This window comes from Sinocyclocheilus anshuiensis, unplaced genomic scaffold, assembly GCF_001515605.1.
Source record: "Sinocyclocheilus anshuiensis isolate Anshui unplaced genomic scaffold, SAMN03320099.WGS_v1.1 scaffold1208, whole genome shotgun sequence".
In the NCBI taxonomy this organism is placed as follows: Eukaryota; Metazoa; Chordata; class Actinopteri; order Cypriniformes; family Cyprinidae; genus Sinocyclocheilus; species Sinocyclocheilus anshuiensis.
The window spans coordinates 750,956-774,379 of record NW_015542424.1 but is presented as its reverse complement, the minus strand read 5'-3'; the positions used below and the strand labels follow the sequence as shown (position 1 = coordinate 774,379).

General features: G+C 37.1%; 1 protein-coding gene across 1 annotated transcript in view; it reads right to left on the bottom strand.

Moving 5' to 3' along the window:
* Positions 1 to 11,559, bottom strand: part of LOC107693528 (junctional adhesion molecule C-like) — a 35,695-nt gene extending 24,136 nt beyond the window's left edge. Inside the window, exon 1 of the mRNA XM_016492948.1 lies at positions 11,432 to 11,559. Within this exon, the coding sequence (XP_016348434.1) occupies positions 11,432 to 11,480 (49 nt within the window). The 5' untranslated portion in view covers positions 11,481 to 11,559. The remainder of the gene's footprint in view (positions 1 to 11,431) is intronic.
* Positions 11,560 to 23,424: the final 11,865 nt, after the last annotated feature.

Sequence of the window (23,424 nt, the reverse complement as noted above, 5' to 3'; positions counted from 1 at the left end):
TTGTTTAGCATCTCAACCAATTTGAATCGTCACATATTTGAATTGATTTCAACCGGCTCGCGGTTAATTGTTACATCCGCTGCTTGCTAGCGGTAGCCTGTTATATTACAGTACATTGACTGAGGATGATGGCGAATTATTTACAGATCCTGAGCACCACTGACCAGCATCTGATCTCGTAAAATGTGTGGTAAGTACTGCTGCTGTATTTACACAGAGCACGTGCGATCGCAAATCTCGAAAGTGAAAGTAAAAAGCCATCGTGCATTCAAAGCAGTTTCAATGCCCCACATATTAATAGCGGCTCCCTGATGCCCGCATTTTATATACAGTATAATTACCCAACAATATAACTGCAAGAGACGGTACTGAAATATATATTTTCCCTATGTTTCCTTCCTGCTGCGTGAGCTACTGAAATGAGCCGCACTGTGAAACAGCCAATCAGAGCAGAGCTCAACATTATTATTCATGACCCTTCCAAATAAGGTAAAAACAGACCATTTCATTCTAGGGACAAATCCTAGGGTTGTAAATGGACATGTAAAATCGTTTCTGGAGTTTTTTTGAGATTTTTTTTTAGATATGTAGATATCAGAGAACAATTTAAAATATTGTATCAATGCATTCTATGGCACCTTTAAGTAGGGCTGGGTATAGACATTTCCTGATTCATATGGGTATATTTAATTTACAATGATCATTTAAATTAGAAATAGTAACGGTAATGTGAGGTAATGGTATCTTGATGTTGACAGTAACCACTCTGTTGGAATCAGTGAATTCATCAGACTGATTCAAACTCTTAAGCTTGTCAGTTTTTTTGAATGATTCCTCAAAAGGACTCGCTCAAAGAGTTATTTGTTTGCGAATCGCACTGTACTGATTGTGCCGCATGGTTTTGATTCACTTAAAAGAACCATTTTATAAGAATCATTAGTTTGTGAATCAGATGTTAACATGTCTAGTTTAAAAAAATGAATCAGGGAAAGAATCTTGCTTATAAGTGAAGCTTGAGCCAGAAGTATCAGAAAGTAGGTCTGGGTATCGATACACATTTCCTGATTTGATTCTGATTCACAAGGGTATTTTTTAGTTAAAATGTCCATTTAAATAGTAAATGGTAATGATGTTGATTCAGTAATCGCTCAGTTGGATTTAGAATTCATCAGACTGATTCAATCTCCTAAGCTTGTCAGTTTTTTTTAATGGTTAATCACAAGGACCCACTCAAAAGAGTCATTTGTTTGTGATTAGAATTACACTGGTTGTGCTGCATGTACCAGTTTATAAGAATCAGTCATTCCTGAGAAACAAACTACACCGACAATGCTGTTGTCAATATGTGCATGTTTCATGGAGCAGGCCATTTTATCTCATCACATTCAATTTGGAGGGCAAGCTGAGGTAAAATATGTCTTCTTTTGATGAAAAACTGCAGATTCAGCAAAAAAAAAAGTGGCGCAGGAAACACTAGCACAGCGTAAAAGATCGATTCAAACAATTGATAAAGTGAGCATTCACCTGTTTATCAAGATCTCACAATTATCATCAAATGTTGGTGCATTCAAGCTAATCCACAAATGTATAGCAAAACTCCACCTACTGTAATCCTACTGTATCCTTACTACTGTAAGGATTTATACACACTGCATACATTTTGCATTGGCTGATCCAGATGTGCATGCCTGCCAATTCCTAATGTCCTGACCCGACTGCATGATGCTTATCTGCTTTAAGCCTTTGCTGCCCAGAGAGAATACAATGTAAACTCACTAATGAGGGTAGTTTTACGAGGGGAATAGTATTTCCTCAACTGCTGAAAATATCTCTCACGCAGTCAACTCTATTGCCGTCATTTTGGAATCTCCAATTTGGATAGCAGTAGTTATAATTAACCCCACCCATGATAAGTGTAACACATGCGATGTCTACTTCTGATAGACAACTGCACTCCATTTTCCTGAAATGCGGCCAGATCAAACATCCAGCAAACTGATACAAGAATAAGTGCTTTAGCCTACATTTTCTACCTCAGATTTAGAGATTCCATTGTACCGATGGTCTCGACTTGTGCAAATATTCTCCCTCAACAATAGGATGTTGCCCATAGACATATGAGGAGTGATCTTGAGTAGTGCTGATAAGAAATAAAGCTGCATGGTTGCCCACTTCTGCACGAATGACTCCGTAGCAGAGAATTTATTTCACTGTATGTCTGTAGCAGTGTCAACCGCTCAAAAATGGAGATTCCAAGTGAAAATTCCATGAATGTGCACAGAACCATAAGATCATTGTGCAGTGGAAAAGAGGAAGAAAAAGAATCTATTCTCAACTTTGGGGAAAACTTTCACTTCTGAGGCGTGCAATGGCTATGGGCCCGTACTTTCAAGGGACCAAGCTAAAAGGCATTATTTGTGTGTCTTCTTGGGCCTTATTTTTCCCATCAATTATTTGTTCTCTATTCTTTCTCTACTGTTTTATGTTTTAATATTTCAAGAAGCCACACATCAGTGTTCTCTTTGTTCTTCAGTCCACAGAACAACAAAGGGAAGCTGTAATTTAAGGTACTACACAACACGTCCTCAGACAATGTGGCTTCCTGCCTCTTCTAGCTCAGTACTGTGAAATTAAACACAATAATCTCATCCACAATAAGTGCACTGCATCATGATACAAACATAGTAAAAAAAATAGTAAACTTATTTCTCTACACAAAAGAATTAAAAAAAAAATTAAAAAGAGAAAGTACTAAGTGTCCCTTGAGCTTGGAGGCAAATGATTGAAACTAACCTTCACAGAAATTCAATTGAAGCATCAGCATAATTAGAAATTCTCTGTCCTCTAAAGAGACAATTTATGCAAATGCCATTGCAGTTCAATACTTTCAGGAGCCAGAAATTATCATAGGGCATTAGGAAAAATTGCTACAGCCAATCATTTCTACTATTTATGAGAACATCCCCCAGGCCATGCACACTCCCAGAGCTTTGCCAATGAAGAGGTCAAGTACAACAGATACAGGCTGTTAATGTAGTGCAATAATGCTTGCAAATACACAACAGTGTATATCTAATACTAAATCGATGCACAAACAAAATTATAATCCAGATCTTGCCTGAGCACTGATACTCTGATATATACTGATATATACATACATGAAACTATATTAAATATATTGATAATGCATAAAACTGCATATGGAAAACATCCACCTTGTGATCTGTAATCTTGTTTATACTCAATTTAAATGTATACATTAAATCAAAGTTACAAAGCTACACTTTTGCATTCCTTCTGTGTACTTTGTCTTGCTCTGATGTTTCGGTAAACATCAACAACAGCAGCATCTTTTCCACTTCGGTTAGTTACAGTAAGATCTTTTAATTACATCCAGCATTCTGGCATTGTTTCCGTATCTCTGCACGTTATTAGGACGTCTTAAGTCTCAGCAAATCTTCTTAAAGGCTACTGACTGATTAGTTTCCTGCAGGAAGCGTCTCATGCACCCTATCTTAGCGACTCCTTTTAAGGTCATCTTGGTGTACGCTGATATGCAGCCGTGATGTAAACACGTGGCCTGTATTGTCTGCTATAGGGCAAATCTCTGAGAAAACATGTTCGCCTTGGGACACCCTGAACAAACTGCTATGTATAACCGTCAGTTTTCAGAAAACAAGCAAAAAATTTGCTTTTTGCCATGATACTTAGGCCCAATCCCATTTCTACCCCTTACCCCAACACTTACCCCAACCCCTCCGTTTCGCGCGTTCACGTGAAGGAGTAGGGGTGTCTCGATTCGCTTTTGGTTGGAGGCGAAGGGGTAGGGGGAGGGGCCAGACAACCCTTCAAACAAAGATTTTTCGGGACCACACTTCAAACAAAGGTGTATGAAAATTATCTCAGCATAAACCAGATACAGTGGAAACATGGCTGCCCAAGCAAACAAATAAACCCATAAATGTAAGCATTTTTGGCATTAATAAAGATTTTAAAGAAAAGTAATTATTTTATTTATGTTACATTCAATCGTGTGTTCATATTTACAGTCATGTTATTCAAAGAAATGTTAGCAAAAAAAAATCTCTAAAGTTTGCTAATGTTAAATCATTACTGACCGCACGATGGTGCCACAACATATTTTCATATCTGATCAGGGCGATAACCACCATAGACATTGAGGGGGATAATTAGAATAATTAGAAATCGTTAAACCTTTTTCTCAAATTTTGCCTATTCGAGAGAGAGAGATGAAAGTTGCGTGTAGGCGCATCTGTGCATCTCTCTTTACAATGAGTGAGTTCACTTCAAAAACAGCAAAATTTTCCTTTCGTTGCTAGAAAATATAATATAGTGATTCAGTGTTTAAACTGTTATTAATAAAAGTCGCGGGGCAGCACTGACAAGTTTCTTTGCTCCTAGATGTGTGAGCTGCGCGATCTCTGATGTGTGTGTGTGTCAGTAAGCAGTGCTTTTAGCCTATATAGAACGGCCCTAATGCACACCAATATAGGTGTTCTGTATTGTAGGGGCTAGAGAACGTATAATGACGTGTAACGGTATAGTAGTGGTGTCCCATTTCCTAGGGGAATATTTTCACCCCTACCCCTTGACACTCTTGTTTCAAGGGACAAAGGGTAGGGGTAGGTGAAGGGGTATAAAATAGAATTGGGATTGGGCCTTAGGCTATAGAATAATAGAAGAACATGAATTGCAAAGTTTACATTAAATATCACTCAAATTTAAATTTTTAATTTCATAGAACACAAGAAGAATATGTTTTTGTTTAACTATTTTTCCCAATACAACAAAAGTCAATGGGGTCTAAAACAACAGTCCATTGACATTCAGTGTATGAACAAAAAACAGCCACTTTTCAAAATACCTTAATTTGTATTCTACAGAAGAAAGAATCTCATACAGGTTTGCAACAACACGAGGCTAAGTAAATGACAACAGAATTGTCATTTTGGGTGATCTATCCCTTTAATTTTCATTCTCATAAATTGGAAACCACTATACTCATAAAAACTAATTTGCTTAACAACTCATCTGCATAAAAACACAGTTGCTTAACAGCTTTATCCATAAAACCACCAGTCAAAACAAACCTATTCTGCCTGTTAAATATACCATACATACATAGGCTTATATACACACCTCTGAGCCACGGGATGGGAAGATCTTGACCAATGTCTGGCATAATGACAAATATCCCAGGCACTTACTTGTTCAGGACACACTCTCAAACCCACAACAGCTGTACTCAGCACATACTATTACAAAGTTAATTTAAGTTTTGAGGCCACTGGAGGAATCAAACATCCTTTTCCAAATATAGGCAAACCATTATGCTTGTATTTAAGAGTAACTTGCTTTTTTCACTCTGATTTTGCTGTGCATAAAGTCTATGGGGGAGCTACAATGATGGTAATCTGACTAGAATAAAGACTTTTAAGCTTTATCTTAATCTTTAAATACAGACGCTCAGATTTAATAGCATTTTGTGAATCAGATGGCATCTTGAAATAGATCTAATTCGCCTGTGGCTGTCATAAAAAGTTCAAGCTCAGCTTTATGGGTTGCCTGGTTTTATTTTCAAACTCATCTCTGTTAACTTAGCAAGTAAGTGCGAGAAGCGTTATGAGATGGCCTTAACGCCAGCCCACCAGATGGTCTGAGCGCAATCTGTCAGTGCAATCTGACCAGTCGGCTAAACGCACACAACAAATCTGGTGCTAATGGTGGATTTTAACCCAGAGAGGAGTTACACTGCAAATAAGATTCTCATTAAGGTTGCTCTGCTTATGTTGCCTTAACTTATCAACTGCTAATCATTCTTTCATACAGTGGAGGCACTATTTTAAGAGAGGTCTTTTGCAGCTATTGCTCTTTAAAATATATAGGCTTAAAGGTACTACAAATGGAAATCGTTAAAAATTTATATGAAATAGGCTAGGGTAATACATTTTCTCCTTTCTGGTGAACAGCCATGCGAACCCAATGAAAAAGTGGGCTGTCGAGCAGGTGATAAATTGTTCTTATGATTGACTGTATGCGGGTCTGACTAAGAGTCATAAAAATGACAAAGCGTAATTCGATGGAGAGATAATAAATCCAAGTGGATGAGCTGTTTGTTGATAGAGTTTCGTATCATGTATCGGAGTTTCTTGTACAGCCACACATCATCTCCCACAGTCACTAACCTCAAAAATGAGCCTCTGCTTGTGTGAACTTCTCAGTATTTGGAAATGTGAAAATCTGTCACGCTCATCATCTTATTCCCTCAAAACCTCTGCTGGAACAGTCAACAAATGCATTTGCGGATCTTTTTTTATCACCATGCCGAAGTCATCTGCTCTTCATAGCAGTCACTTTAGAACTTGATATCTGCTGTGAGGGATTCAAATCATCGTCACCAAGGTGAATCATGGGAGTTAGTCTGTTCTATCTGTCAACATTTGTACTTGAGATAGCCAACATCAAATACAAGGAGTGCAAATGGCAGATGTTTCAGCTGAGAGGAACTCAATGAAGATGCCACTCCGTTTAAGATCTTAACTGTTTTCTGTCCTTACACATCATTAGATGCATGAGACATAAGTCAGTGGAATGAAGAAAAGTGTTTTTGATAGTTGAACTTTTAATCTGAGCAAGTGCATTTTTAGAACGGCATGTTATGCACCAGACATTGCAAAAGACGTCAGACACAAGCACAACAGCATGTTTACCTAGAAAAAGAATTGAAAAGCAGCACATGTGGAATGCAGAATGCATTCTGTTTGAACGCCACCTTAATCTGTTTGTGGCTGATATAAAACCAATATATTACAGTTAGAATTTCAGTTATTATCATGTCAGTTCTATTCAAACTATTACTGTCGTATGCATTTGTGAGCTTATAAACAGGGCACATGGCTTGTTTCCATAGAGAGCCCAGCATTTGATTCCAGCGGCTGTCAGATGATCTGTTGCATATTTCTATTTTTAGCAATAATAATTACCTTTGTGATTACATTACAAATCAAGGTTCAATTTGAATTCGTTCCATACGCGAAACAAGTCTATTTGAAAATGAAAACTGAAGGGGAGAGAGACGCTCATTATCTCAGTCTCTGAAATTGGCTAATAAGAAATTATTGCATTAAGCTGACAGTTTCCAACTGATTCACTCTGGAGCTATTCACCTACTGGGAAAGACAAAGTTGAGAAAAAAATTGCACAGTCTTTTCCTTTGGAAGGATGTGACAAGATAGAAATCAGTGACATGAAATGATCTAAACAGTCTTCAGTATTCAGAAATTATCACCCAAACTTGGAATAAATAAAGAAGAACTGTATCTGTGAAGTTGAAAATATACAAACACTAATTATGTATTATGATAATTACATGAACATTGTTTTAGAAATACTAGTCATGAGACAGTCAAAAATAAAATATAATAAAAAAAATAAAGACAAAACGATTTAAAGGCATAATTCAAAAATAAACCAAAAAGAACAAATTAAACCCATTTTTTTTCTTCTGTGGAAAAACATTTGAAAAATGTTGGCTCAACACTCAACAACTTCTAATAAAGTTATGTTCAACCAGCAACCTAAACTGTGTTAGAGGAAATCAATTATTTGTAGCATAAACACAAATGTTTACGTTTATTAGGAAAAAAATTAAGCTGCTCCAAATATTTAAGTTGGTCCTAGAACCAATTATTCTTGAGTATTTCAGTTTAAATAAACAGCTAATAACACATGCTAAATGCAATGTATTTAGTATGTAAATTTAATGAACAAGTAAGATATTACCTGTCACTTTGCAGTGTAGCCTCCAACAACCTAACCACAAGCACTACTGCATAGTGGTATCCACAAAAACTTCAACATAACAGGAACACTTTTACATGTAAAACATAACAGCATTAAACACTTACAGGTTCCTTCACTAATAAAACATATAAAAATAACACTATCCAGTCCTATGCAAAGCATGTTGGGAACTAGAAATCCACTGTCCAATTTCAAAAGTTAACAAGACCATTTTATTAAGTTACTATAACTTATTTTTTTTAAGAAAATGAACTGACAAATCTGAGTTTACATTACACACAATATTATGTTGATGTAATTATCAACATTATGTTAAATGAACTCATCAAAATAATGTTTGCAAATTTAAAGGTTTAATTAAATCATTAAATTAGAATTTTCAACTCACAACCATGCATTTATTTAAGTTGTGTTAACAGGTCCCCAAAATAATTTTTTAAGCAATGAAAGTGGAGTCCAGTGCTGTTTTTGGACCCCTTTGACTTTCACTTTATGTTAAAAACAGTCTTTCAAAATATCTACATTTGTGCTCCAAGAAAAAAGAAAGTCAGGGATGACACGAAATAAAAATAAATGTGGGTTCTGTCCTAATCCTGCTCCTTTGACGGGCTCCAGTATATCCAGCACAGCAGTCAGGAACTATTTTGATCAATGCCCATCTTACACATGGAAGTCTTATTGACATTTAGGGAATGCACATGCTTGCCATTCCTGACTTGCGAATCTGTTAGTTCTAGGCTTTCCCTTCCACATCTGTCCCTGCTTACCAAAAGATACAAATGAATAAAAAGCAGGATAAGCAACACCTTTCATGTTTCCATTTCATAAGAACCTCTCAGATCACGTTTATTTAAATGGCTTAGTTTTTTAATACTGAAAATGCTAAATGTTTCGTACTCAAACGACACCTTTACATCATCTTCACCTCTGCGTGTCTGCTATTACGCATATGAAGTGAATTAATTCTCACAGCTTCTGTTTGTGGGTGAGCATTCCACATTTGTTCTCAATGCTGAGTATCTGTGGTGGGCTGAGTGGGACATATTTCAGCTCCGTGTCAGGGGGGTCCTCCGTTTACTCGCACCCACAGCCGCTCAGCTGTTTCTGCACGTTACTCCGGGTTACTCCGGCTGGCTGACCGGACATGTGCCGTTCTCCTGTTGCTCAAAGACTCAGCATGTTTCATCACGACAGCCTGCCTGTCCCGGTACCCATGCGGATTACGCTGGGACCCCCGTCTGGAATTTTTCCCATCACTATACAGTGACGATAAACTTCCTTTAGGAACACAAGATGCTGTTTACAACATACTTTTCTCATGTGGTACCTTCCAGCTGAAACGAACCTAAGCACGTGCGGAAGGGCAACGTGTCTTTGTCCGCAACAGCCCTGGGTGAAGTACACAGAGAACGGCTATCTTTTCCGTGCAGATTTCTCTCTGTCGCTTACTGAACACATCAAAAATGTCAGCTTGTAACTGATGGACATGCCCAGAAGGTCCAGCATGCTTTTCATGAACCCCCAGAAAGTAATTTGCTGGGAAGCAGCGGGTGGAAGAGAAAGCACACTCAGCCTTCTAGGGACAAGCTATCACTTTCACTGTTTTTCACTATTTAAGCTGTATTTAATCACATCTGAAGTACTAACCTCATGAACAGACAATTATCAGCATTTTCATAGGCGACACAATGGTGAATATGTTTTACTGTTTCACGACACCACGTTTCTCCAAAGTCTGAAGCGTTCGCTGTGGACTAAAATGGAAGTCTACCACTCGTCCAAGCATTCATCTAAAATATGGGGTGTGATCTCAACCTTTGTACTATTCCTGAATCTATTTTATCCTATCCAGTAAAGCATATCTTGGCACCAAAAGTGCTGGCAAAAAACACCGGAGAGTTTCCACTGTACAAATACACTCCAGAGACTAGACACAGGCTTTTAAGCATATAAGGTATAACAAAGCACAGAGAAACTGCTTTTGGCATAGACTTTCGATTGTTCTGTTGAATGTAAATTTACATTGTAAATTTAATTTTAATCCAAATTAAACTATGCTGACTGAAAAATTCTACAGAACTCATAGAGTTATGTTTAAAATTGCTTAAAATTACACTCCACATTAGTTGCAATGTATTTAAATACTAAAAAACAAAGCATGTTTTAAAAAATGTAACATGGCCACTGTTAAACTACAGTCAAATATATATTTAAATGACTACTGAATTTGCTAAATCTAATTGTAAAACTGTTACAAACTGAACAGGACACTGTTCTCCTTCTCAAAAACATAAATGAATTAAATAAACGAAGGGACAAAAAGAAATTGAGAATAAGAAAGATGGTACATTTTAGAGTAGCCTATGCATACAACACAACACAGACTTACCAGCAGTATAGTGCTTAGTCTATAATTAAGCCAATCAGCACACTTGAATAATCACAGGAGATGTGCAGTTTCTACAAGAGCCTACATGACTCCCTACAACCACAACCTTTAAAAAGGTCATTTAAATCAAACAAAAGTAATAGAGATAAACAGAAAATAAAAAGCACATGACCTGAATAACTGAAAGAGTTTATACTGGCTTCAAAATCGAATTCAACAAACTGTCAATATTAATTATTTAGGCTACAACATCGAAGCTACTGATTATTTTCAAGGCCACAGAAAGAAAAGAAACCTCATCTTCTGACTGAATTTAATTAAGCTATTGGTCTAGACTGAGTCTGAAGCCTCTGATTAAATTACACCCGACTCTTCAAACGATCCAGGACAAAAATATGCCATCTTTTTTATTACTTCCCCGAGCCCTAAACTTAAGACCGAAGTATTGTGCAGGCTGAAGGCAATGTGCTGTTCAAAGCGCGCCGATGATCCCCTCTCGTGAATACTTTAGGCAGAAAACCGTTATCTCGCAATAAACATGTGCCGCTTCCACTCAAACAGTTCCTAATAGTTAAAATAAACACCCAAAACTAACGAAAACGTGACCATTTTGAAAAAGCAAAATGGAGAAAACAACAACATCAAAACACTACTCAGTCCTCATTTGTTTATGCAATTTCAAACACTTTTAAAGCGTGAACAAAGAACTGAGCCGAATGGTCCAGTGATTCAAAACAGCACGAAACAAACTTTTATGCCAGTTTTATGGGATTATAAAGGCTGAGCTTTAAAAGCAACTCTAATATTCCCGTAAACAACCCATGTAACCTGTAGAATAAGGGAATTATAGAGGCGTGCGGATTTTGTTATGGTTAGTTGGACAAACACGCAGAGCGGGATGCGAGTTTCAGCCGGCGATGAGAAACAGTCCAGCGAGAGAAAACTAAAACCTCAAGCTCAAGCCGCGAAACACGGCATACCCACACGAAAATGTTACTTTTATCCCACTTTGGATTCAACAGCCACATCTAACATCTAATCTAAAAGAGCTAACGGGTTAGCGCAGTAGTTTAGTTGGCTTGAAGAGACGAGCACTTCTGTGAAACAGGACGTTCACTGAAACACATTTCAAGAACTTCGATAAATGATTCACCGCTATTTGTATCACTTTTGCCTCTTCTACAAAGAAAGTATAATAGTGTGGGTATGCGTACTCACATTGCAGGGAAAGGAGAAGCAGAACGCAAGCCAGTGGTGTTAACGCCATCTTGGAGTCGATGAAATGTTCAGTTTAGCTGTACATGCGCAAAGTAAATGGCTTTAGGAGAGGATGGAGAGGGCTCGCGCTCACCGACCGAAGGGAGAGAGAGAGAGAGAGAGAGAGAGAGAGAGAGAGAGAGAGAGAGAGAGAGAGAGAGAGGCACGTCGACCTATTGTGTTGAGTTTCCATGACTACAAACAGCATCATCGTCATGAATATTCAGGATTTTTTAGGAATTCGCCACTGAAGTTGCTCCAGTTCCTATACTGGAACATCATGTTTTTATAGTTATGTCTTATGTTTACAAATTAGTTATAGGCTATGATCATTCATTACCGCTCAGAAGTTCACAAATGACAGATCTAAGCGTGGACGGATTATGGACGTTTCTACAAACGTTTAAACTTTATATCACACTATTTGAAATGACTTTCCATATTTCCCGTCTAATTTCTCATTATTTTATTATATTTCACAAATGATCAAGAGGGAACACGGGTCAAAAAAAATTTCAAATATAGAGCTATCCACCCTTATGAAAAAAAAGAAGTGTGCTTGAATGTGCACTTGCAGTGTAGCCTACTTCAAATCGTAAAAGTATATAAAAAATTATAATGTAATATTAATTAAATAAAAGGCCATTTGATTGTACTTAAAGAGACTATACTTTCATGACGTTGTTTCTTAATACATTTAAATTTACTGTTTAAAAATTTACTTTGTAATACTTTCAAATTAAATGATTTACTTTTAAAGTAGCCTACATTTCATTCATTATGTTTTAATAATCTTTTGTCGTGCTTTAAAGTACACTAATTTAATTTGTCAACTGACATATAAAGCACATATCAAGTACTTAATTATCATTTTGATTCCAGTGTGTAAATATAATTTAATTAGGCCTACATCTTTATCATTACAAATGTGTAATTACAAATTTAAATAGATGGCATACACGTATCAACAAAATTGACATTAAAGTATATTTTAGTTTATCATATACTTTTCAGTATTCAGCAGTGCACTTTAATCATATATAAGACAGTAAGTGATTATGGAATTATATAGTCTATACTTAATTCCCATGCAAGTATGTCAAAAACACATTCTTAAGTTCAACTTAAATTCTAATACATTTTCATTTAAATTAACATGCATTTGTCTGAAAACATTAATTTCAGTTCGCACTTAAGTATATTCTTTTAAAGTATATTATTTCTGTAATAAGTACTCTTAAAATGTATGCCAAAGTGTGCTTCTTTTTCACAAGGGCAGTCTAGTTCAGGGTTTTCCCTACAGTCTGTATTGTATTTAGCCATACAATGTGTTGGAAATCAAGTACAGTATTAGACTTTGAGAAGCACACATAATCTTAAAAGTACATTTCAGGATTTCAATCTGCAGAAAAACCACAGCATTAGAGTTAATAAGTGATGTTATCACAATTTGTTTATGTGAATTTGTCTGATGGCAAGGATAGAGTGTGTGTGTGTTTGTGTGGGACCATTTCAGCAAAAAATCATTCCAGTGTCTGACAATGGGAGATAAGTGCAAATCCTGAAGGCTTAGGGCACATTATGTTTTTTCCAATTCCAGACATTATCGACAACAAGGACATTCAAAGCAAGAATCTCTGGCTTTGCCAACCACTCGCAGCACTTCGACACATACTAAGAGAAGTCCGTAATCAGTGCTCTGATTGTCTGTGGTTCAGTATGACACCGATGTGCTGGGAAGTGATTATAGTGGGGCTGAGGACGAAGAGATATCAAGGCAGTGTATTTATATCTTGATGTTCTATCTTTTATATGGAGGGTATACCAGTCAAGGCCACTCACATCCAATGTCACTCTTGTTTGACAAGAATTATAAATAATACAAATTAATAAATAAAAAAGACATTTAAAATGACATTTACAGGATGACCACAAGCTGAAAAAGGACACAGACTAAGTATCATATATATTGTATTAAATAGATATATTTGTTCACACACATTCTCTACTTACTACTACTCCTTGTTGCAAGCTCCAAAAACTGAATTGTTTATTACATTTTTCCTAAAAAAAATAAAAAAAATAAAAATAAATAAATAAAATAAAAATTAAATTACATCAGTATATATATTAGTATATCAGCGCAGCACCCGTCAGAGCTCCATTATAAGTCAGCAAAAATAATCTGATTTAAGATGACATTATCCTACACGTTATTAGAAAATAGCCATATAAAAATAGCTTTTTAATACATCTTGCTACACTGTAAAAATAAATAAATAAATAAATACATGCATACATACTTAATCCTGTCATTGGGGAAAAAAAATAAAACCCTGGCAGCTGTGGTTACCAGAATAATTAGGAAAAATACAGTAAAAATGCAAAAATCTTTACAAAACAACCAGTAAATGTACAGTTTAATGATAACCTCCATAATAACACGTGGTAAAAAGAAATAATTACTAATGCTATCTCACAACCAAATTCGTACGACCTCACTTGAACAATTTTGTACGTTTTCTGTGAGGGGTAGGTTTAGGGGCGGGGTTAGAGGTGGTCATTTGTACGAATTTCTACAAATTAGCCACTTCGTAAATACATACGAATTGCCGTGAGATCAGGTTCAAAATACATAGAAGGTGCAGTTTCAAATACAATGGTAATATATGTAACATTAAAATAACGCAATAAACATCATGCAATAACTTGCTGTTTTTATTTCCAAAATGTATTTTACTGTAAAATGACCTGAAATAAATGCAGAGAACTTTCTGTTAAATAATTCACAGTTTTTTACTGTAGCATTTCTAAAGTTTTTACAGTGCATGTTAAAACTAGTATTAGCAATAAAAGCTGACTGGGAATAGAAATATAATTTTTCCTTTTGGGTCAGTTTCACCTTTCCCCCCTTTAGGCTTTTAATGCAATTTCCTTTTGTACCACAAACAACGAAAATGAGTAGTGAAAGCTGTGTGTCAAGAGAGGAGAGGCAGATGGTGCTGTGTAAGGTGGACAGTGTGGTGAGCTCAGGGGAAACGAATGAATTCCCCCGGCTTTGCGTGGCTTGCGAGCATTCAGGCAGACATCCCGACATCTTCACACAATCACCGCAACCCCTGGCCGCTGAACACAGGAGAGCAGTTCTGTGTGTGAAGATGTACTTGACATTCTGGGAGGCAACAGAGGTTTGACCTGTCAAAAGAGTTTTGTGATTTTGCATGGAAATTTCTGAGGAACCTCATGTGAATCTACATTGGAATCTCAATTAACTATGGTATTCTTCTTAAGAGCATTACTCATGGTTTACTGGACAACCTCAGGCACATTAGTAGTCATGTCTGATAAAACAGCCTGGTTAACTGTAGACCAGTATAAAAATTTAATTAATCAACATACATTCCACATTAGAATAAACACAAATTAAACATGAACAAGCAAAGACTTGGCTGCTTAATTTCTGATCACACTCAGATCACACAAAGAATTTGTATTGGGTATTGTATTATATTGTATTGGCCTCCATTTCTGATTAAAAAATGCTTTACGTAAAGGGTTAGTTTACCCAAAAATGAAAATGCTGTCATTAATTACTCACCCTCATGTTGCTCAAACCCCTAAGACCTTCGTTCATCTTCGGAACACAATTTAAGATATTTTGATCCGAAAGTGACACAAGTGATCCACGACAGTATCATGACGCGAGCGTGTGGCGGTGCGGCGCTGACCCAGATCCGGCGTGATGACGTCATTACGCCGGATCTGGGTCAGCGCCGCCACACGCTCCGCGTCATGATACCGTCGTGAACGCGCGTCCACAAGTGACGCAGTAGAGACGAAAATGTGTAATAAAGTCGTTATTTTTGTTTTCTTTGTGCAAAAAAGTATTCTCGTAGCTTCGAAACTTTACAGTTGAACCACTGATGTCACATGGACTACTTTGTCGATCATCTTGGTACTTTTCTGGACCTTGAACGTGGTAGTTACCTTGCTGTCTATGGGAGGGTCAGAGAGCCCTCAGATTTCATTTTCCAGTAAACCATGAGTAATGCCCTTAAGAATACCATAGTAAATTAAGATTCCAATGTAGTTTCACATGAGGTTCAACTCTTTTGACAGTTCAAACCTCTGAACAACACGAAGGTGAGTAATTAATGACAGAATTTTCATTTTTGGGTGAACTAACCCTTTAATAACACCAGATATTTTGTAAATACCAAGGTATCTGCAAACATGCCTGTCTGTACTTAGCTGTGCAGTTCCTCCTTTTCCTCTAACATCAGTCGTGCAGAATTCCTTTGACTTCCCATGTTAACACACTTCCCGTCATGCACTTAAGTTAAACAATACTCCCCACTTCCCTATTGGCATCAATCACTGCTATTCCCTAACAACATATTTCCTCCAACTGCGCTAAAAAAGGATGTGCTACTATTACTATTAATAATAAAAACTCAAAAATATGTCACTTTAATGTTGTATGTATATATATATATATATATATATATATTGTGACTAGCGTCCCGAAGCTTCATCAGCGTCGCCCTGGAAACAAGCGAGGAGCACCTGGCCATCATCATCACAGGCTGATCGGTCACAGCTGCACCTCATCAGGCGGCGGCTACATAAGCCACGCAAGCCCTGCCATCTAGGAGATTCCTCCATGAGACTGAGCACTAACTCGCCCTCTCATTTTTCCCACAGAAAGCAGCGTGTGACCGACCAGCCCCACAGGAGCACTGCACGGACCCTCTGCACTGGGAAGACGGAAGAGAGCACTCACGGCACCGGAGCACCTACCTGGACCTTTCTCACTAGCACCCATCACACCAATAAATCCACCCTCCGGGGTATTGATTGAGATTACTTGTCATGTGATTCTTCACCCCGTTACTATATATATATATATATTTATTTGCTTGTGACAAAGGTATTGAACTGAAACAATTTCATGATAAAGGTATAATTTATTAAATTAACATGTTCTTTGTCTCATTACAAAGCAATTCTAATTTGTTCAATTATAGGGAGCAAAAATCTTCAGTACATTTGAGGAATGGGGAAAACAGTTCAGTTCAGGATTTTTTGTTCTTGTTACCCTCATTTGATGAGTCACACTGTAAGATGACACATTTAGCCAAGCTGCCAACAAAATATTTCGGCCAAAAATGAAGAAAACTGATCCAGGCTTCACGCAGCTTAAATGGCCCATGGTTAAAGGCTTCAGTTTTTAAAAGAACATTATAAAATCCTCTTGAAAAGTGGATTTCAACTCAAGTGGGTTGGATCCTGCGACTCTCTCCCTGTCTAGCTAGGGAGGAAATTTAATTTCATAATATCAAGACACATACACTGATATTCAGTGTAAAGGAGAGCCTTCCACCAACGTGAGTAGTAAATTTGTCACCTGAACCAACTTAAAATACATTTTAAACCAGGGGTTCTCAACCATTTTGACACCAAGGCCCAAATTTGGCCAAGACCGCATCTGATCTATGCTAATATGTACCTATGGTACTTCTTTTGTAACAAAAATAAATATAAACTAAAAAATATGACGTTAGCTGAATGCTGTACATCTTTATTTTTAATGTTTTATTAAGCATTTACATTTAATAATTTAACAGATGCTTCTATCCAAAGAGACTCACAAATGAGGACAATAGAAGTTTTTAGAATGAATAAATATTGTTAATACTTTAATTAAATAAACATTTAAAAAATGTAAGACTTATTGGGGCCCCTCTGGAAGTTTGCTGAGGCCCCCTAGTGGGCCCCTGCTTAAGAACCACTGTTGAAAATCATATTAAATATAGTTTATAGTTTATAACAGTAGGTCAGAGGTAAAATCAGAGAAAAATCAGGGGAAAAAAATAAAATAAATAAATAAATAAGGCCCTATGCACTATATTAATATGAAATTTATGTTTTAATATGGGTGTTTACTTATATTTTTAAATTTCGCATTGCATTGTATTATGTCTTAGGATTAAAGGAATTGTCTGTAAATGTAACATAAAAGGTACTGGTGATTTTCTGCCACAACATTATCCATTTTTCTAAGGATTTCGTTACATATACAGGATGAGAACACTAACGGATGTCATTTTTACAATTGTTAGCTGTCCTGTGGGTACTGCTTTAAACAGGAAGTCTGATAATTAAGTTAGCAACTCCCTGCCCTACAGATGTTTTAGCTATAAATTCTATAGGACTTAACCATTTTTACTAATGAAGGCAGTTCAGCTATGCCCTACAACAATGTGAGGACTATCACAAGGGAAAACAAGAAGACTGATCAATGTCTCAGCTCAAAATGAACATTGATCACTTCCTACTTGTGGTGAAACTAAATAAGAGTCATTATAGTGGATGCTGCATGCTGAGAACTGAAAATGTGCAGTAACGAATCCGAGTTGAGATTTACACAGTCATTCAAACTCCAACCACTGCTGTTTCTATTATGAACCAATGACACAACGTGCGGTCGATAGGATTGTGACACTTGTTGGGTGTGGTTGTTATTCTCCTCCACATATTTTGAAAGACAGCTGCATAATAAAGCACATCGTAACTCTTCGCTCGCATAAACATTTAATGTTGCATAAGAGAGCTTCACACAGCTTCAGTGTTTACATTAAATACTGTTGCCATATCCATCGGTGCGTTGTCAGTGGCCGTTAACTCCCTCTCGTCGCAGAGAGATTGTCGGACGCCTTTAAAGTCTGCAACATGCAGCATCTGTGTGAGGCTGAGCGAGGCACGCCATGCAGGCAAAAACACAGGACAGCTGCATCTCAACTCCAATTAGGTAATGGGAGCTGACAGTGTCGGTGCCTACAGCCTCGGTTCAAGGGGAGGGAAAGAGAGAGGGGCTGAAGCTCTAACCCTACACCCCTCGAATCACTTTGGGCCAGGCTGGAGACAGGATGCAGGCGGACTCCATCAGCAACAAAAATGATTGTGGGGAACCCAGCTGGAAGTACAGTGGGGAAAATAATTATTTGATCCCCTACTGATTTTGTAAGTTTGCCCACTTACAAAGAAATGAAGGGTCTATAATTTTTATGGTAGGTTTATTTTAACGGATAGAGAGAATATCAAGCAAAAAATCCAGAAAAAAAACACTGTACAAAGGTTATAAATTAAGGTTTCTTGGCAACTCAAAGTTTCAGCTCACTCCACAGATTTTCTATAGAATTAAGGTCTGGGGACTGGCTAGGCCACTCCATGACCTTAATGTGCTTCTTCTTGAGCCACTCCTTTGTTGCCTTGGCGGTATGTTTTGGGTCATTGTAATCCTTGAAGACTTATCCATGACCCATCTTCAGTGTTCTTGCTAAGGGAAGGAGGTTCTCGTCCAAGATTTTACAGTACATGGCCCCGTCCATTTGCCCCTCAATGCAGTGAAGTCATCCTGTACCCTTAGCAGAAAAACAGCCCCAAAGCATAGTTTCCACCTCCATGCTTGACTGTAGGGATGGTGTTCTTGGGGTCATAGTCAGCATTTCTCTCCCTCCAAACACAGCAAGTCGAGTTGATGCCAAAGAGTTAAATTTTGTTCTCATGTGACAACAGCACTTTCTCCCAATCCTTCTCTGAATCATTTAGATGTTCAGACGGACCTGTACATGTGCCTTCTTGAGCAGGGGGACCTTGCGGGCACCATGGTGGTGGGAGAGGTTTGAATGGAAGATACACATTCTATGGACTGGTTTCTTTTATACTCATAACAAGATGACATTAGGAGTAATTTCTTAAAGTGACAGGACTAATCTGTGTTCCACTTGGGCACGTAACCAATCTGTGGGAGCCATAATTCGTGCTGGTTGGTAGGGGATCAAATACTTATTTTACTTACTGAAATGCAAGTCAATTTATAACCTTTATATAATGTGTTTTTTCTGGATTTTTTTGTTGATATTCTGTCTCTATCCGTTAAAATAAACCTATCCTAAAAATTATAGACCCTTAATTTTTTGTAAGTGGTCAAACTTATAAAATCAGCAGGGGATCAAATAATTATTTTCCCCACTGTAACTGTAGGTGTCACGTGAAATCGAAGTGTAGGCTCAATGAAGTCCAGCACAGGGTGAGGGAATTAATTGCTTAATTCACTTAGGTTACGTGTAAGCACTGCCGGTTTACACACCTAAATTAAGAAGGATTATGATTCACTGAATCCATTTGATGTAAAGCTCTCGATCGGAGTGGAGCTTCTTAGGTAGTAAAGTACTAGGACATTAGAGGAGCTTTTGAAGAAGGTATTAAGTCCTAAACCTCTTACACCTTTCTTTTCACACTGTAACATGAAGTTGGATTGTGCTTGAAATGTCTATGAAATGTAATAAAATGAGTGTAATCTCTATTTTTGTCCTGGAAAAGACTTGTGGACAGTCATGTCTCTTTATGTTGATATAATATTGGTATAGGATTTACTCTCAAACAATTTTCACTCAGAAAATTCTAGTTAAGTGACACATTGGATTTAAAGTAAAAACAGGAAAAAAGTAGAAAAAAAGAAGACTGAAATATTACTTTCTTGCAAAACTTTAAAAACTTTTTGTTTTTTACAGTGTACCTACATTTTTGCAAAACTCCAAAAAATATACGTATACATACAATTCACTGCAGTGTCCAGCTGAAGTGAACACTAGTGGCAGTAAAACTTTTATTCCTTAACACATAGGCTAGGGGCAGGTAAATACATATTTTCATGCAATTCCTTGCACAATTTTATGTTAGGAGATCAAAACACACTTAACGTAGTGCATGATTTGTAAACTAATACATTTTGATGTTTGTAACAGTTCATATGTAGGGCTTTTCTGATGTGGTAAACTTGCTCATTTGCTCACCTGGTACAGTGTTGCACTGGACCCTGTTCACAGACTGATGACACATATCTGCAGTTATTAACACTGTAAATCTACTTTATTTTTATATCTTCTTTTTTTTTTTTATTCTTTTCATTTATAACACTATACTTTGTATTACATTACCATGGCATTAAATTAGTTAACGCTACTCCATGAGTGTTTCTAATACAATGACTGAGCGAGTGACAGCAAATTTTACATCTTTTGTAAAGTTATAGAAATGCTATTGTGTTTTTTTCCCCCTTTTACTCTTGGAGCAAAATTCATTTTTGCAAAAATTATATTTGTTGTAGTCTCAGTTCACCACTTTAGAGGCTTACTCAACTATGACAACGTCCGCTTCTGTCAACCCTGGAAATGTGAAAAGAGTCCCTTGTGATGCGTAGCAAGGTACGAGTCCTGTGAAAAACAAGTCTCGATAAAAGAGCTCAAAGACTTAGAAGCAAGCTAAAATGGTACGTTTGTTTCAGAAAATTCGTTTTTATCCCATGTTTGCTTTGGTAAGGTTTAGAGTGGGCTTTACATACAACCAATACAATATTTATGTTCATGTTTTGGATAAAACTGAACTCAATTTTAACTCCACTCACTGGACATTTCACCTTAAAAGTGTTGCAAAATCTACTACAAGAATGAACTTTTCCACGACATTCTAATTTATTGAGATGCACCTGTATAATTTAGCAAAAATATCACCATTTCTCAAATGGACCTTTTTTGAAATAACCCAGTTGATTTGAACGATTCAGCTATTATGATTCTAATGAAATAGATCTGTGCACTGCCAAAACGTCAGGCTTTGCTTTAAAAGAAGCAGTGATTGCCCAACATCTTTTCACAGCTCCATGTTTACTCTTTCCAGGTATTTGTCACAAATAGATTAAGTCACTTGAACACCGATGCCTCACATTCCTGGCACGTGATATAGGTGTGCCCTTGGCCAACACCATACACAGATGGGTCTGCTAGCGCTAGTCGTATCCACCTGTTCATCCAGCCTGCCAAGACTCAGGCACTGTCACTGTCTACAGTTAGACAGTTACAGCTGTCTAACTGTTACAGCTGTCATGAGCTCCACAGTTTACAGCTGTCATGAGCTCCCAGCGTGTCAGGCGTGCATGTGGTCAGTAGAGCTAAAGAGGCCAGAGCCTGAGTCTGAGCCGGCCGAAACAGAGTCGTCAGCCACCGATGGAACGCAGTCTGGCTGTAGTCACTGCTCTAATAGGACAGAGAGGAACACACGCAAAGGAGCAGACAAGTGACAATGAGCAATAAAAGTAGGGATGCAAGTCATAAAGAATTCCTCTCAATGATTCAGTTTCCTTAAAAGAATAGTTCTCCCAAAATTAATGTTATCACTGAATTAACCTTTATGTTGCCCCAAAACTGAATGACTTTCTACTGTGGAACATGAAAAATTATATGTTGAAGAATGTTGGGGTCCAAGCAACATTCAGTTTCACTGTAAGGAAAAAAAAAAGATAAAGATATTTCTTAAAATAATCATACAGGTTTGGAATGACATAAGGGTAAGTAAATCCTTTTCATTTTGTGTGAACTTAACACTGTTAATAGTTCCATCAACAATTCTTTTAGTTCTTTCTTTCTTTTGCAAAAATGAATTTAAAACACTGCTTTTTAATGCAATGCAATAAATGTCCTACAAAACAATTCCTAACAAACCAAAAAAAAAAAAGGTTAACATTTGAATCATTATTCAGAAAATACTACAGGCAAAATGCATAATATTAATTATGAACAGCCAGTCAGTAAGTTTTACATTTTACAGTAATAAAGAATCGGTTCAAAAGAGTCACTTGTTTTGCAGTCGGACTATACTTTTATGCTGCATTTTTTTAAATTCACTAAAAAATTTCATTAGAGTAATTAGTTTGAGAATCAGACTACAAAAAAGAAAAAGAAAGAACCAATTCATAATAGCCATTAGTTCAAGAATTGAACTACATAAGTTGTGCTGAATGTTTTTGATTTACTCAAAAAATGACTCGGGAATTTGGTTTGTACTGTATAATTAAGATTCACTACAAGAACTGGCTCATATAAGAGTCGTTTGTTTGTAATCGGACTACACTGGTTTCACTGTATTTTTTTGATTCACTAAAAATGAATCAAATCAGTAATACATTTGAGAATTGGCTACATTGCTGCACAATATGTTTTGATTAATTAACAAGAAACTAAAAATTTGTTCAAGAATCAGACTACATAGGTTGCATGAGGTTTCTAATTCACAAGAACCATTAGATTTAGATTAATTCATTCAGGAATAGTAGCCTACACCTGTGTCATTCTTTTTGGAGTCAGACGATGTCTGTTTTGCGCTATAGATTTATTATCAGTGTTGCGTCACTGTTGTGCACTAAAAGCTACTGTGGTATTGGTATGATGATATTCTGTCGGCAATAGATTGCAAAAACGGAAGCAACAAGAACAAGACATGGATCTCGGTTCCCAACCCTAAAGAATAGACAGAAAAAGAGAGCATGGAGAGAGAGAGATGGGGCTCTGGATGTCTGCCATCCGAGCAGATGCTACATACAGGAACACCTGGGTCTACAGCTTGTCTAACCTCCCCGGCACAGATTAGCCAAAGACTCGCACTTCTGAAAACCTCATGAACCAATGATAATTATCCTGGATTGTATTTATAGCCCTCTTGTTCATTGGCAGCTCCCAAGTTAATTTCCATTGTGGGAGGAAATTTATACACCTGCGTTGCATGGCAACTGTGTTAAGCTAGAATGCAACTTGATGGGAAGACGTTTCTCATAGACCCTTGATTACAGCTGGAGGGGTTGAGTTTCCACAGTGAGTTTAACCAGTTAGAAATGGATGAAATCTCTACATAAACATCCACCTGAGGTGACAGCAGACGTACTGTACATATTGTAATTACTACCACATTACTATATTTTATTTGCTATGATTCCGCTATGATTTGTCACTGACATAACGCTTCACAGATGATTCAAATTCACCACTGAGTGTGTGTTGATGCCCGCGGTGTGTTTGCTGTAAAAGAGCCTCCCAGTAATGGAAGGATTTCAGTGTTTC